The sequence below is a fragment of the Azolla caroliniana genome, unplaced genomic scaffold (assembly GCF_043228905.1).
Source record: "Azolla caroliniana isolate FFs.n. ecotype wild unplaced genomic scaffold, voAzoCaro1.0.p SCAF_3, whole genome shotgun sequence".
In the NCBI taxonomy this organism is placed as follows: domain Eukaryota; kingdom Viridiplantae; phylum Streptophyta; class Polypodiopsida; order Salviniales; family Salviniaceae; genus Azolla; species Azolla caroliniana.
The window spans coordinates 22,441,261-22,458,748 of record NW_028230438.1 but is presented as its reverse complement, the minus strand read 5'-3'; the positions used below and the strand labels follow the sequence as shown (position 1 = coordinate 22,458,748).

Sequence of the window (17,488 nt, the reverse complement as noted above, 5' to 3'; positions counted from 1 at the left end):
CCGGTATGCACCGTTTCTCTCCGGTGACTTCTTCGAATCGGTGTCGTCGGCTCCGTTGTCCTTTCGGTAATGCCGACAATTCTTCCGGAAGTGCCCCGGCTTCCCACAGTGGAAGCATGTGGGCCTTCCTCTTGACTGCGACCGGGTCCCCGACTTCTCTCGTCTTTGCGGACTCCGGTGCCATTGTCTTCCCCGATCCGATTCGGTAAGCAGCGCCTTCGAGTCGGAGACCGGTTCTTTATCTCTCCGACGCGCTTCTTCGTTCAAAATACTTGTCTTTACCGTTTGTAGGGACAAGTTATCTTCCGTGCAGGAGGTGCTGAGAGTCACCACCAAGTTCTCCCAGCTTTCCGGCAATGTACACATCAGGATGATGGCTTGCATTGCATCCTCCAACGGGAACTTGATCGCCGCAAGCTGGTTCACGAATCCCATGAACGTGCTTACGTGTTCCACCATACTTTCGCCGTCCCGGTACTTGAGGTTCACTATCTTTCTCATCAGGGAGGTCCGGTTCAACGCATTCTTCCTCTCGTAGAGGCCCGACAGCTTCCTCCACATCTCATATGCGTTGGTGTCGTTCGCCACGTGTTGTAGAACGCTCACGTCGACGTATTGCCGAATGGTTGCAACGGCTTTCCGGTTCAGAAGCCTCCACTCCGTCTCAAGTACCCCCTTGGGTATTTCCGACCTGTCGATCGGTTCATACAGGTCCCGAACAATGAGCAGATCCTCCATCTTTATCTTCCAGTCGGCGTAGTTCTGCGCGTTCAGCACCATCATGCCCGGAGGCCCACTACCGCCGCCTTCCATTTTCTGTGTTACCGTCGCTCTGATACCAGTTTGTTGAAAAACAGTGCTCGGCCACAACCGAGGAATGGGATCAACTCACAGAAAACAGGAAATAGAAAATGCACAAAACAATAGAGAGAAAGGTACACTGGATGTTTTACGTGGAAAACCCTAAATGGGAAAAACCACGGGAGTCCTCAAACTCCAACTATCACTATGAACAGGGATGTACACTGGTGAAGCTACAAGGCAACAACCTTGAGCTCACTGTCTTCGCCACAGGCGGCGGTAATACACAGAGGCAACGACCTCTTCGTCTCTCACTCTCTCTCTCGGCTGCTCTCACTTCTCATGAAAAATGAGCAACAACATAAAACTGTTTGCCCTAAGTCATATTTATACACATATGACTTTCGGGCTATTTACAAATATAGCCTCAAGGGCTCTTGGCAAACATATTCACAAATATGTCTCCGCATCCGGATCTCTCTCCGGGTACATTCATCATCCGGTTCCGTAACCGGGGTCTTCATCATCCGGCTCCGTAGCCGGGGTCTTCATCATCCGGTTCCGTAACCGGGGTCTTCATCATCCGGCTCCGTAGCCGGGGTCTTCATCATCCGGTTCCGTAACCGGGGTCTTCATCATCCGGTTCCGTAACCGGGGTCTTCATCATCCGGTTCCGTAACCGGGGTCTTCATCATCCGGCTCCGTAACCGGGGTCTTCATCATCCGGCTCCGTAGCCGGGGTCTTCATCATCCGGTTCCGTAACCGGGGTCTTCATCATCCGGCTCCGTAGCCGGGGTCTTCATCCTACGGTTCCGTAACAGCCTCCGGGCTTGCCGTCATTCATCTCCGGACATCCCATCCGGAGGGACCGAAATCCCAACAGTTTATTATTTACCTTATTTTGGGTCTTCACAAACATAAAATTCATTTTGGAGCTATGCCTCTCCTTTTATGTCAGCGTATGTTCAAGCTTGCATTTCAATAACAAGGCATGCCATGTTGCAATCCATGTTTAAACATGACACTTATCCAAACATATGCTTCCGTTAGAATGAGAGAGAATGATTGAGAGCAATACATCACTGATCCAAACATGTGCTTCCTTTATAATGAGAGAGGGATAATTAGTGAGTGAAAGCAACATGTTCATTGCTTCAACTTGTAGCGAGAATTTAAGAACAATACATTTCTTAAATTCTTACGATAGAGTAAAATCAAGCAAAAACTTATTTTCACATAAATTAAGTTCAAAAGATATTTCAAAATGGATGATCCAATGGAGGGTTCTTAAACAATTATGCTTAACCAATCTTGCAGGTTGTACGATAAAGAAGGGAATCATTTATTGCAAGACCATTCAAATTCTCGTTTAACTTGGGTTGATTGCATGTTGATCAATAAATGAGGATAGACGTACAATGCTCAACTCAATCTGGCCACAACATAATGTTGATAAGTGGTTACTAATATATCTTTTCAACAAAGCTTACACGATGTAGTGATAAAGCTTATGCTCCCATGCAATTTGTGTATTCATATTGGGGGTATAATCGAGCGGAATTATGGTTCATTCACCCCCTCACAATGGGGTCTAGAATTAATATGTAAATAGATGATCGAAAAGACAAGCATCAATTGGCAAGAACAAATATTTGGGTTAGTTGCGTGTTGCTCGATGAATCGAGCCAAATTTACAACACCCAACCTGATATTGTGATGCTATAACATTATTACGTGGTTATTGATAAGTGCTTTCAATAAAAGTAATATGACACAGTGATCTAGTTTCCGCACTCATAAATGTTGTTTCGCTTTGAAGAAAGTGAGACTAAGATTAATTCATTTTGTGAATTGACACAAGGGGTGTAATTAGGTCAAAAAATTACTTATTACCCTCCCCCCTTCCCAACCCATGGGTCCAAAAAGAAAGACCTAAAATGAATGATCACATGGGTGCATTTTTCAAGAGCTCCACTTGACAAATATTGGGTGATCGAAAAGGCAAGCATCGATAGCAAGAAACACGTAAAACTCTCATCCGAAAATTGGATAAGTTGGACTACATGCGATGAAGTGGGCTAGATGCAAAATGCCAACCTAGAGACACCACACAACACAACGTAGCATGTTTTTTCAGCAAAACATGTCCGAGACAGTGATGCCATAAATGTAAGGATAAGTCCAAAGATTAATTGGTTTGTTATTTAATACTATACAATAAAGTTAGATATCCAAGCCAAATCCAATAGAGTTTGTCATCGTGCTTTGGTCCTAGGGAATTCACGACAAAAAAATAAATGAAATATGGCTCTTTTGTTTTCGAAGCAACATTTGATCCAAGATAGAGAGTGTCATTCGACCGAGAAAGAATATCTTAGAACGGGGATTGGGTTTTCCAAGTTGTTACTTCGAGACACCTAGCATACATATTTGTGTGGTCCAATCCACGTCTTGCTCATTGTTCACTTGACGACTTTTTTTTCTTCTGTTAAAGTGTCAACATGTTAACTTGATGAAACATGATATTATTATTATTAACTAGCCTCGCCGATGCATCCGCCACTCCATACATGATTGTATGTGCACATATGTGACACCTCGACGTATATGCATGTATATCTATCTATCAACCTAACCTACACTTACATGACGATGTATGGACATATGTACATATATATTATACAAGATGCACACCGATGTATGTCTAGATGTGACCATGGGCGAGGACCCTGGCAATTTACTAGTCCAAGCTCTTAATCACTTACTAAGTTTAAGATTAAGTAAATAATGACTTGTGCCTTGAAACTAATCACAAGTAAAGATTAAGATTGGGAATTGCGATCAAGATCAAGATTATGATTGAGAAGAAGATCATGATTATGATTATGATTATGATCGACATGAAGATGAAGATTAAGATTGAGATGAAGATTCCAAATGACAAGGGGCGATGGTTGGGGCAATTTACAAGTCCAAGCTCTAATCACACACTACGATTAAGATTAAGATTGAGCAAATAATGAGTTGTGCCTTGAAACTAATCACAAGTAAAGATTGAGATTAAGAATGAAAATCAAGATTAAGATTGAGAAGGAGATTACAATTACGATAAGATTGAGATTAAAATGAAGATGAAGATGAAGATTGAGATTCAAAATTAAGATTAAGATTGAGATAAAGATGAAAATTGATATTTGAGATTAAGATTGAAACAAAGATAAGGATTGAGATTGAGATTAAGCAAATAATTATTGCTCTAGAATTACCTAATTTATGTGAAGTTAGGAAACAAACGAAAGAAAAAAGAGAATCATAACACAGACAAAAAGGGGATCAAAAAAAAAAATTTAAAAAAATACAAAAAAGAAAAGAAAATGAGAATGAAGCTACAAAACGGAAGCAAAAGTAATAACAAAAAGATCATTACAGCCAAATCATGACATGCATAACCCTAAACTTATAAAAACCTAACCCTAAACACATTCACTCTCTGTCTATGGTCTAGAGTCCACAGACACAGATAATTCATTTCTAGCACTTTTTCTTCTTCCCTGCTTAATTCACCCATTCATTTAGTCATAAATTTCTTCTTGACTCATTCATCCAATTCATTCATTAAATTCCCTCTTGATCTATTCGTAGCCATTAATTTTCTTCTTAATCCATACATCGCTCATCCATCCATTATTATTAATCTTCTTAATCCATCCATTATCATTAATCTCCTTAATCCATCCATTATTATTAATCTCCTTAATCCATCCATTGATTTCATCTTAGTCCATCCATTATTATTAATCTTTCTGATTAATTCCATTCATCCCTCCACTGTTTCTTCGATTCCTTCGAATTTTTTGATCAACCAAAACTGGCAAAAAAACATGCAATTTTCTCAATCACCCACAAACTCACCTGCGCCTCTCCTCCTCCATCAACACGCAGACAATAACAGCAGTGGCACCACAAACGGCCGCAGCAATTTGACCTATAATTCGCAGCCCATTGAACTAACAGCTCTAGCCATGGCGGATCAAATGGGCGGCGGAAAGCTAAACATAGATGGCCACCAAAACACAGAGTCCCAATTTCAGTCTCAATCCCAAGCTTCTGCTGCGGCCATGGTGACTCTGTCCTGGAAGGATCTGTGGGTCACCGTCCAGTCTGCTTCAGGTTCTACCGGAGCTTCTCCCGGTGCCAATGGCGGGCGTGTGGTCAAGAGACACCTTCTCCATGGCTTGAACGGATATGCAGAGCCTGGCCATATCATGGCCATCATGGGTCCTTCCGGCTCTGGCAAATCCACCCTTCTTGACACCCTCTCCGGTATATATACATTCACACCCGCCTGCATTTTCTTCGTGAATCACTAACCTTTTGCATTCCGTCTTCTGAGTTAAGTCTCAATCGTGAAAACATGAGCACCCGCCCATTCTATTCTCTCTTCTGCTTGTTTGGGTGAATCAGTCCTGGTGAATTAGGTTTTTCTTTTTCTTTTTTGTGAACAATTAGGTCTTTTTTTGTGAACACGGCGAAAGTTTTGAAGCTTTTGATTTCTGATCCTTCACTTCTAGTTTTTTCTGTTTGAAAATTAGTGAATAACCACTGTCTGTTTGAAAATTAGTTTTTTCTCCAAGCTTTAATGGATTTCTTCACACTCTCCGGTGCATATGTATATATATCCATGTTTCTTCATGAATCAATCACGAACCTTTGGCATTCAATCGCGCGAATTAGTTCCAATGATGAATATGGGGCATCCATTCTTTCTTCTTCGTCTTCTTCTTTTCAGTTTTTCCAGTTTTTTTAAAACAAAGTGAATTTCTTGAGCTTTTGTATTATGATCCTTCACGGCTAATTTTCTACTGTTAACATTGTGATTACCCACAAATCGCTGAAAGCTTCTTTACTGATATGCATACGTACAGACATGTATATATATACATATCGCTGTTTCGTAAATCATGAACATTTTGCATTTTAATCACGTGAATTAGTTTTCTACAGTGAACATGGGCACCCATTTTTTCTTCTTTTTCTTGGAGGGTTTTCTGGTTTTTATGATCGCAGTGAGTGTTTTAAGCTTTTCCACCGTCAAAATTAGTTAGTAATCACCGTTTATTCAAAGTTTTAATGAATCTCTCCTCCTCTGGGGCTCAATTTAGTCTGAATCATTTTGTTATGTTTGTTCTTTTAGTTTTAATTAAAATCTTTTTTCTTTCTTTTCTTCCTATACGTCTTCTTCATCTTCATCATCTTCTTCTTCAGGGAGGCTGTCTTCGAAAGTAAGGCAAACAGGAGAAATTCTTGTGAATGGCATCAAGCAAACCCTAACATATGGGAATTCAGTAAGCTACTCTCTACAAATCCAAACATCGCAAGTCTTGTGAGAACCCAAACAAGGCCTTATAATGGATATTTGTAAAACCCTAAAACAATCCTAGTATACTGGAATATAAACCCTAAAAATCCATATAAACCCTAAAAATCCTAGTATACTGGAATATAAACCCTAAAAATCCATATAAACCCTAAAAATCTATGTCGAATATATGTAAAACCTGATTGCATAAACCATGAAATCAAACAATCCTAGTATACTGGAATATAAACCCTAAAAATCTATGTCGAATATATGTAAAACCTGATTGCATAAACCATGAAATCAAACAATCCTAGTATACTGGAATATAAACCCTAAAAATCTATGTCGAATATATGTAAAACCTGATTGCATAAACCATGAAATCAAATCTGTATCAAAGTGTTTAAATTTATATATATATATATATAAATGTCATCATCCAACAACGCAGGCGTACGTGACCCAAGATGATGTGCTAATGGCGACGCTGACAGTGCGAGAGGCCGTCCATTACTCTGCACAGCTACAGCTCCCCAGCACAATGTCGAGCAGGGAGAAGAGAGAGAGGGCGGAGACGACGATCCGAGACATGGGTCTGCAGGATTCTGTGAATACGCAGATCGGAGGATGGAGAGCTCGAGGTCTCAGTGGCGGCGAGAAGCGAAGAGTTAGTATCGCTCTCGAGATCCTCACTCACCCTCGCCTTCTCTTCCTCGACGAGCCCACCAGCGGTCTTGACAGGTAACAGAAAAAAATCCTCCTCTCAACAACAGAAACCGCGAAAGCACCGATTGATTTACATTACCTTCCATTAACAAACGCAGATTAATCTCCATTGACAAACCGCAGATTAATCTCTCCTGTCCCTCCCTACACATTCCTCCATTTCTGTTTTTTTATTTTTTTGATTTACATTACCTTCCATTCATATCCTGCAGATTAATCTCTCCTGCAGATTCATCTCTCCTGTCCCTCCCTACACATTCCTCCATTTCTGTTTTTTTTTTACCTGTCCTAAAACAAAGCCTGAGATTCCTCTGCTACGATTTTCATGATTTTTTTCTTCTTCTTCTTCTTCTCTGCATCGATTACCTTCGCATAACAAACGCAGATTAATCTCTCCTGTCGCCTGAGATTCCTCTGCCACGATTTCATTAATATGTTTTTTTCTCTGCATCGATTACCTTCGCATAACAAACGCATATTAATCTCTCCTGTCGCCTGAGATTCCTCTGCCACGATTTCATTAATATGTTTTTTTCTCTGCATCGATTACCTTCGCATAACAAACGCATATTAATCTCTCCTGTCGCCTGAGATTCCTCTGCCACGATTTTCATTACTTTTTTTTTTCTCTGCATCGATTACCATCGCATAACAAACGCAGATTAATCTCTCCTGTCGCCTTTGATTCCTCTGCCACGATTTTCATTAAATTTATTTTTTTCTCTGCATCGATTACCTTCGCATAACAAACGCAGATTAGTCTCTCCTGTCCCTACACATTCCTCCTTATTTATTTATTTATTTTAACCTGTCCTAAAAAGTCCGAGTGATTTCCATGATTCTTTTTTTCTCTCTGCCGTATATTACTACCTCCTACTGTATGCTTGATTCTCTTTCTTTTTGTTGCCATGGACGTGTACATTCAGATAGGTCCAAGAGAAACGTCATCTTGATGGCATTGCCATGAAAACCTCCCCCAAAAAAGTTTCTGTACAAAAATCTGTTTTGACACTGTTACACCATTAACCTCTTTTGTTTGATCCCTGTCCTTTTTATTTTTTGTTTTTTGGTTTCGCAGTGCAGCAGCATTCCATGTGGTGAACCGGTTGAAACATTTAGCCCTTGATGGCAGGACAGTTATAGCTTCAATCCATCAACCTAGCAGTGATGTGTTTGAGCTCTTTGATTACCTCTACCTCCTCTCCAATGGCAAAACCATCTATTTTGGTCCTGCCTCCCAAGCTCAAGAGGTAAAACATTAATAGTATCTAAGATTAATCTGACTCTACATATGCCACTGTTAAGAGCTTGGATTTTAAATCTGTGTCATGTAGTGAAAGGAGTTCAAATTCTACCTATGTATGCCATTATAAAAATGATTGGGTTCTACCTATGTATGCCATTAAAATTGCTTGGATTCTACCTATGTATGTCGTTAAAATTGTTTATTTTCTATCTCTATGTGTCATTAAGAGAGCTCTTTTCCTATGTAAACTTAAGGAATTGAATTTGTTTTCCTATGTAAACTTATGTGGAATTGATTTGTTTGTTTCTCTGTTTTCTTTCTTTTGTGTCCACTAGTTCTTTTCTATCAATGGTTTCCCTTGCCCGGCCTTGAGGAATCCATCGGATCACTATCTTCGGACAATCAACAAGGACTTTGAACAAGTAAGACTCTCAGTGCTGTTTGGTACTTACTGGGATAAAAAGAACATGTTAATTCAATTCTCATCATCCTAAAATATTAATGCGAGGGTAAAGCCATCAGTTAAAACCACCCCATAACTTTACATGTAATATTTGTGTGTTCTGTGTATATATGTGTGTGAATACATGATGGGCAAACTATGTGTGAATATAAACATAAACATAAATATAAATATAAATAGATAAATAAATTTATAAGTCCTCTTTTTTGAATTTTTGTAGTCTTAAGATCCATGTACTGTAAAATCCCTTTCTTTTGTGGTTTCACTTACATTTGGGTGTCCCATTGTAGTCAAGGGACATTGAAGCAGGAATACAAGCTAAGCTAAAAACCGAAGAAGTTATTAACATGCTAGCTCAATCCTACATGGACTCGAATATGGCTGCGGGTGTCATGAATCATGTCGCCGTACTCTCAAAACGGGTATAAAGCTCGACAAAATGAAGCATATTTAATTTTTTGAGAAGATTCATCACTGTTGACTATGTATTAACTCTTACGATACAGACTTTGTGAATTGATGTTGTTGTTTGTGTGAATGGATGATGTTCATAGGATGGGCCTGTATTACAACGTGCACCTGACCGAGCAAACTTCTTCACCCAAGTTAAGGTTCTCACCATAAGGTCATTCAAAAACATGTATCGAGACCTCGGATACTATTGGCTCCGGTTAGCGATATATGTGGCACTATGTATTTGTGTGGGCACTATATATTATAAAGTGGGCACGAGCTTCACTGCCATACAGGTGTGGTTATTGACTGATGTTTGGTTAATATGATTGAACTAGCCTAGAAGATATTAATACAACACAAACATGCATGAATATCATATCGTTGCTATTTTTAGGCTCGAGGTGCAATGCTTATGTTTGTAGCGGCCTTTCTAACTTTCATGGCAATTGGAGGCTTCCCAGCATTTGTCGAAGATATGAAGGTATAATACGGAGCATGGTTTGGCATACATATGAATGTATGTACATATGTATGTTCATATGTAATACACTCGTATGTACCTATGTGCATTATATATATGTACATATGTACATATATGTTTGTATGCATATATATATATTTGTACATACTTACACACACACACACACACACACACGCATACATATATTGTATCAACAGGGTTTAAACATTGATATTACCAATGTTTTTTGTACATTATGTAGGTTTTTCAGAGGGAGAGATTGAATGGGCATTATGGGGTGGCTTCCTTTGTGGTTGCGAATACTCTTTCCTCAGCTCCCTTCTTGTTTCTCATATCGGCATTACCTGGGGCCATTGCATACTTCTTGGTGGATCTTCATCCTGGATTTGACCATTTTGCATACTTTGTCCTCACACTCTATAGTTGCATGCTTGTTGTCGAAAGCCTTATGATGATGGTCGCAAGCATTGTTCCCGACTTCCTTTTGGGCATCATCACAGGTGCAGGAATTCAGGTACATGTGACATAGATCAATGCCATTCAATTCAAGGTGTTAAAAAAAAATCATTCCTAAAGAAAGTTGTGTTTATGACCAAAAACTCCAGACTTTTTACGCAATCATTGAAGTCATTCTCACATCAATTCTTTACTTTTATATAGGGTGTCTTTATGTTAACTGGTGGATTTTTCCGTTTGCCAAACGATATTCCGAAGCCCTTTTGGAGATATCCAATGTCATACATGGCTTTCCACTCATATGCTAATGAGGTACTGCACAATAAAGCTTATAATGGACAAACGTGTTTATATAAATTTGTTGAGTTAAAACATCTTGTTTAGAGTTGTTGGGATTAAAATAAGTCAAATTTTTTTTTTGTGCATCAAACTAAGTGCATATTTGGGCTGGTGTTTTCATCACTTTCTCAGGGTTTCTATAAGAATGATTTCGCGGGTCTCACATTCGAGAATAGTGTAGCTGGGGCTCCTAGAATAACTGGGGAGTCAATCTTGAAGGACACGTTCCAAGTAAACAGTCTCTCAAAGTGGGTGGATCTCTTAATTCTTGTCGGAATGGCGATATTATACCGAGTTCTTTTCTTTGGTCTCATTAAGCTAAAAGAGAAGCTATCCCCTATCATTAAAGACATGCTATCCGGAAACAAGGCTCCTAAAGTGATTGATGATGGCGATAAGAATACATGATTACATGATTTTCATTTGCTAGTTGCCGTCGATAAATAGAACACATTATCATCATTTGAACTATGTAAAAGTATTAGTTTTCCATGGGGTCCACCTTGAGGACTAGGCCAAGAATGAATTATTTTTTGCGATGACATATTGATTTGTGATGTATATACACATACATTTCAATAACATGGGCAACACTTTCTGTTTTGTTCTAATGATACTTTGGTAGTGTCTCTTGGCATGATAACGCTACCCGTAGATTTTTTGCAAATTCCTATGCTGTCGTATCCAAAAATGGTGCATGATTTGTTGTTTCTGCTATCTTTTGTGGCGCAATGTTGAAACCCATCATACTCATTAATTAGAATTGGGCATTGGGTTAGGATGTCCCTTTCAAACCCTATCATTACAATTATATTGAACATTTGATTATTTCTCCGTTAGGGTTGTTGAAAGAAAAGGTAAAGCAATAGTTGAGAAGGTAAAGTGACACTCTTTTTGAACCTCGGGGTTGTGGAAAGTGTGGCAACTTGTATACTTATTTTTATTTTTGGCATCAAATCTGATGTGTATTGAATGTGCTTGATTTCACACTAAAATTATGAAATATGAAGATTGTGTAAGATAATGGTGTGAATCATTTGATTACAAAGTAATATGACATGATGTTTATTTATCTTAAATTGAGAGTTCTAATTGGGTAAGGTTGTTATCAATTTAGATTAGGTTGTACGTTCGAGTCTATCTCATGTATAAAGATAATGCTTGCAAATTGTACGTTCAAGTCTATTTGATGTACATATAAAGATAGTGCTTGCAAATTGTGAATATGTTGGTTTTTTAAATAGCTAAAAATAACCTAGACTTTTAATGATAATTTGCATCGACATTTTCAAACTTGGCATTAAATAATTGACCTAGTTAGTTGTCTCACTTCGCCTTAGTTAACATGGTTACACATTGATATCCTAATGTATCAATGCGATAGCTGTGGCCAAAGTTTTATAGCTTGGACTTTCCTTGATAATAGCTTCACATTTCTCAAAGTTTGGCTTTAAATATTTGACCTTAACTAGCATGGTTTCAAACTTGGCATTAAATAATTGACCTAGTTAGTTGTCTCACTTTGCCTTAGTTAACATGGTTACACATTGATATCCTAATGTACCAATGCGATAGCCATGGCCAAAGTTTTATAGCTTGGACTTTCCTTGATAATAGGTTCACATTTCTCAAAGTTGGCTTTAACTATTTGACCTTAACTAGCATGGTTGCACATCCATAGGTTAACATCCTTATGGCTAGTTGTAGCCCAGCAATGTCCATAATGCACTCCATATTGACTCACTAGGTTCCTAATATATTAGTTGTAAAGCTAATTTTATAATATTCAATTTTGATTCACAAAGTTATTATACGATTGAGAATCAATGCAACCAAATTGACATTTGAGGATGGGAAGTGAGGTTGATGCTATTCAATGCTATGGTGGTCCAAGTGTTGCTTTATGGAGTGTTAGTGCAAGGTGGCGGTAGTCACTATTTCACTTAGTGCATGGAACGAAATAGAGAAAATCCAAAAGTTGTTCATACATAGATAATTGTTCTCAACATCCTATCCTACCATGGTATTAGAAACGTGTGTTTGGTGACTGGTCCGGTTTATAGGGGTACTATCTATGCAAAGAGTATACAACTATATCACAAAAATCAAGAATATGCCTCATCATAGATTGCCAAAACAAGCTTGGAACAAAACATTGATAAGAGAAAAATCCTCTCATTTAGTTAGGCATAATGAAATGGTTGAAGGTATGGGGAGTAAAATACCTATTGGAGCGCTCACATCATGCTATGAAGTAGGTGATAATCGAGAACATATTGCTAGAGGCACTACAGATGAAGTGGTAAGGTGCTAAATGTCAAAATTACACTACAAGTATTAACCGCCAAATTTGGTCCCAATACAAGGAAAAATGCCAAAATGTATCCAATTACATCTCACAACCCACACGAGCCTTGAATGTTGGAGAATCTTAACACTTCTTTGAACTTGCTCACACAAGTTAGGTGTTGAGGTAGCATCATGGCATTGTCATGCAAATATGAAGATATGCAAGGTATGCAATGAAAACCTAGTGAATGATGAATATCACTAACTTATTGCATGCTCAAAAGGTAACCTGTGAGAAATATGATAACATGTTAGACGACATGAGAATGTGTCATACTCAAATCTCCACCAAGAAGGGTGAACACATATGTGTGTGCATTGTTTTTGACACAGATAAACATTTTCTAGTGCCATCGGAAAAGTTGAATACCCACATGATGAAACAATCCATACATGCACATATCCAACTTTGCCACATAAGTATGCCTTTCAACTTTATATAGATCTACCAAACATGAAAGCATTGCACATATTCCAATTATGTTGCAAACCCTAATACCTTAAAATTTGGACCATTTTGGTTCTAGAAATAAAACTTTGGTCCACTTTGCGCATTTTGAATGAACAATCAAATGTGTATCCAAATTCTCTATTGCCAAACCACCTAATTGCTTGGGAGTAGCCAAACTGTTACGGGCATGACCATATAATATCCCGTGGTTAGAATTTACCGTAGTATTCTATACACGTGGATAAGTGTGAGGGTTAAACAAGAGTGTAAAGAAGGGGAGGATTACTTTTAATCTTCGGGATTGAGACAACCCATTAGGCCAAGTGTGAACATGGATGGGGGCCTTGGGTATCACTATAAATAAGAGGCCTAGCTACCCTCATTTCATCATCTATTGACTACGTTGAGACGTTGTTCGTGAGTGGTTCGATGCTTGTAGCGAGCGTGCTAGCACCAGGTACGACTCGACGCCAAGGCGGTGGTATGGGACGCCGATTAAGGCTCGAGTCCGTCTCGATCCCTTCGCTTGGGGGTGGTTGGGTGGATCGACACCCTTCTTTCTCTCTCTCCTCTCTATATAGATCTATCTATTCATCTATATTCCATCCTTATCTAATGCTTACATTAGTTCATGTCTCTAAAAGTTGGTATCAGAGCTCATTTTCTAATGTTTCTTTTGTTGTCTTTTGTGTTCTTGATTGATGGCGATCGATCTACGTGCGGCCGGCCTTCATGCACACAAGGATCAACAAAGGAACTTCGATAATCTTTCTTGTTTTTTTTGTCTATTTTTTCTTCTCCTATCTCATCATGTGTATGGTTAATATGTAGATTTTTTTCATTAATTCAATAATGTTGTAGTGGTAATTCATTGGTTATATAAAACGTTTACATGTGTATGAGGTCAATACCTCATTTGACGTATATTGCATATGTGATGAGTGTCGAATGCGCACGAGGTTAATACCTCAATTGTGTATTATGTTCACAAACATATGTTACGTTTGCGTATGAGGTCAATACCTCGATTCGTTGTAAATGATATGCGTTTGGTCTTGCATGCGTAAGAGGTCAATACTTCAATTGCATATTACGATTAACCCTTAGTTTTGGATGTCTTGTGTGCGTAGAGGTATATGCCTCGATTACGTATCTCAATTACGTCATTTTTGGCTACTAAATATAACGATTTGTTTAATATAGGCATATGTGGTCACATGTATACGTAGTTGATCGTATATATGTGATAAATAAACATACATGTATATTTGATATTACGTGATCTTTATATCGAATGATTTCCTTTTCGAGGAAAGGATCTTGGTGGCCGTCCTCACATTTTTGTGAGAATGACGTTGTCACCATCCCTTTTTTCAACAATTTTTTCAACCCTAAACCCTAAACCCTAAACCCCGTTGGTGACATTGATATTTTGTTACGTAAAGAAACGTGTATATCCATAATGATGTTGAGTACGTCGGGCTTGACCCACTTCATGTGAGGTCGCTCCTATGACACACGTATCCAACATCGCTCCCTCATTACATGGATACGATGCCACCATAGATCATTCTTACGAGAGGCATTCGTAATGACGTGACCATGTGATGGGCTAGGTGGGCCTACTACGAAAAGAGGGCTCATTTGGCTTGACCATTAGGTTGTACTTTGGCGTATGCCATCGTAATTACGAGACTTGAGGTTAGCTAACGTACCAACATAGTTGTAGTAAATGAGGGCGAAATAAGGACCCTTGACATATATGTTTCTTTAAAAAAAACATATATAGGCAAATGCCTTGCATATCTCTATACGCATGAAACATTAAATATTCAAAGAAGAGCAATCTACTTGGTTGGCTCAAGTGTTTAATGTATTTGTTCTCGAGGTCTCGAGTTCAAATATGACCAAGACCATACAACATTGTTGATACATATGACTATAACACATGTTTACACTTAAGGTCTAAGTGCACTTCGGGGTCCTCGTAATAGGACTTAAAGAGCCGAAACCACATATGTGGGCACCGAAACATAGTTTATTGTTAACATTTTTTTCGTGTATAAACTATTCATGACGCGAACATAAATGGTTGAGCCTCGGGGAGCCGCCATGAAAAAATCGATATAGAGATCAGGGAAAGACATTAAATTGTCACCCCCATGGTTTTTAAAACACCTTTGTGTTACCATAGTAACCTAATCTTGAACCTCATCTCATACGTTGTCGAGGTTTTCCTCGCGGATGCGTGGAATGAGGCGGGACCTCAGGGGTCCTGTACCGAAGAGCAAGAGAGAAAGGACGAGAGACCCACTACGTGCGAGCGTAGATTCACAGGGACACGGCCCTTCGACACAAAGACGCGAGTGGGACAGCGACACAGAGAGACACGAATGTATGTATGTATTAACAAAGACAGCAACAAAAACACGAAGTTGGTTACAACCGAACAGGCCGGTGAATAGATGCCGATGCCTGTTCGTAAATGCACAGAAAGATAGGAGCAGGTTGGAGGTGCTGCCGGAAGCACTCGGGCATTCCTCAGAGCAGCGCGAGCCTCCCGAAACCTGCACAGAAGGAAGCTATGGAGTTTGCAAACCAGAGAGAGAGAGAGAAGCCCTCGCACGCAAACCGACAGCACTTCGTCCTCGACTCTCCACGATCCCTCCCCCTTCTCGTCTCCCTCCTTTTTATAGGCAAGGAAGGAGCCGTTTCCCCTTTACTTCCTACCCACTAAATCTACCCGCCTAGGATCTTCTATGGACAACATTCGAGAAGAGCCGGTTCCTACGCTCCTGTGCACCGATTCCGCTTGTGGACGGTTTTCTTCACGACATCCGCCCCCACCTAACCGCGCATCCACCGGCATGCGCCAAATTGAGTCGGGACGGAGAAAACCGGTCTAGCCTTCATTCCCCGCCCGTCGGTTCTTCCTCAGTTTTGGATCGTTCGTCGTTGCGGTCCAGGCGCCCCAGATCCGGCTCGTCGTCGTGACGCTTCTTGAACGCTTTGATCCGCTTCCCAGCTACCGGTATCGCCATTCTCGTGCCGTCGAGCTCCGCCAGATGGTACGTCCCGTTGTCGTTGGCGCTTTGTACCACGTAAGGCCCGAACCACCTTCTTGCGAACTTCCGTGTCGCTCGGTGCTGGTTGTCAAGGCTGCTATCGTAGACTAGCACCCAGTCGCCTTCCTCGATCTTCTTCGGTCGGAGCCGGTGCGTTCGGTCGAACCGGGCTTTGTTCCTCATCCTTGCTTCCCGAAGCCTTTCCGTAGCCTGCTCCACGTCCTCCGGTCTTCGCTCGAGCTGTCGTATACGCGCCGCCAACAGTTCCTCCCGGCTCATCTCGTCTCTCCAGTCCACGGTTGCCCATGAGGAGATCGTACGTTCCATCGACATGACCGGCTTCTGCCCAAACATGAGTTCTGCCGGCATGAATCCGGTTACCGAACTGTGCGTAGTTCGGTCCGCCCACAACGCGTAAGGCAACAACCGCGGCCAGTTCCTGACTTGACCTCCGCATGCCCGAACTAACGCCTTGACGATCGGTCCGTGTCCGCGCTCCACCTTCCCATTCGCCTCCGGATTGTACGCAGTGGTAAGCGAGAGCTTGACTCCTAGCCGGTCGAACAACTCCTCGGCCTCTTCGGCGTCCAACTCCCCGCGATCAGCCACGATCTTCCCGACGCACCCGTACCGGCATATCACGTCCTCGATCAGGAACCGACATACGGCCGCGGTCGTTTTGTTCTGAAGGGCTCGGCCTTCCACCTGGTTCGTCAGATCTTCCCGAGCCAGGACCAGATACCGCATCTGTCCTACTCCCATCAGCATCGTCACTAGGTCTACCATCCATTTGAAGTGGATGGTCGGAGGGTACGTAGGGTGAAGCTCGTCCCGATGTCGGACTACGGAGTGCATCTGACAGCTCTCGCAAGTCGTCACGAACCGATGCACATCCCGGTACAGTCCCGACCACCAGTACTTCCCCTTTATCTTCTCGAACGTGGCCCACGTTCCACGGTGTCCGGCCCAAGGGCTGTCGTGGTAGCCCGTCAGCAGCTCCTCCTGTTCTTCCTTCATCGCCACCACCCGGAGCGGGACACCGTTCCTCTTCTTCCGGTGCTTCCATAAGTATCCGTCCCGGAGAAAGAATCGGTAAGCTTTCTTCCGGATCCGGTTGGCCTCGTCCTTCGTCCACGACGCATCCGGCGTCATCGTCCTCAAAAATCCACCGATCTGGAGCCACTCGCCGTCGTACTTGCTCTCGTCGAAGTCGTTAAGTGCCGGAGTGCTTGTCCCTTTGGTCGTCACGTACGCTGCCTCGAAGAAGTCCACGCCGACTTCTTCGTCCTCCG

The 17,488-nt window shown here is 41.0% G+C and overlaps 1 protein-coding gene across 1 annotated transcript; it reads left to right on the top strand.

Moving 5' to 3' along the window:
- Positions 1 to 4,645: 4,645 nt before the first annotated feature.
- LOC147866645 (ABC transporter G family member 1-like) lies at positions 4,646 to 10,942 on the top strand. Its single transcript, XM_087317097.1, has 11 exons — positions 4,646 to 5,125; positions 6,068 to 6,147; positions 6,616 to 6,905; positions 7,969 to 8,140; positions 8,472 to 8,558; positions 8,890 to 9,021; positions 9,154 to 9,348; positions 9,450 to 9,536; positions 9,778 to 10,050; positions 10,197 to 10,304; positions 10,464 to 10,942. The coding sequence occupies exons 1-11, from the start codon at positions 4,684 to 4,686 to the stop codon at positions 10,737 to 10,739; spliced, it is 2,142 nt and encodes a 713-aa protein (XP_087173223.1). The 5' UTR covers positions 4,646 to 4,683; the 3' UTR covers positions 10,740 to 10,942.
- The last annotated feature ends 6,546 nt before the right edge of the window (positions 10,943 to 17,488 follow it).

Coding starts and splice junctions, on each gene's coding strand:
- LOC147866645 (XM_087317097.1), top strand. CDS start 4,684: ATGCAATTTTCTCAATCACCCACAAACTCACCTGCGCCTCTCCTCCTC. Junction 6,906..7,968: donor CCCACCAGCGGTCTTGACAG/GTAACAGAAAAA, acceptor TTGGTTTCGCAG/TGCAGCAGCATTCCATGTGG. Junction 9,022..9,153: donor TCGCCGTACTCTCAAAACGG/GTATAAAGCTCG, acceptor TGATGTTCATAG/GATGGGCCTGTATTACAACG.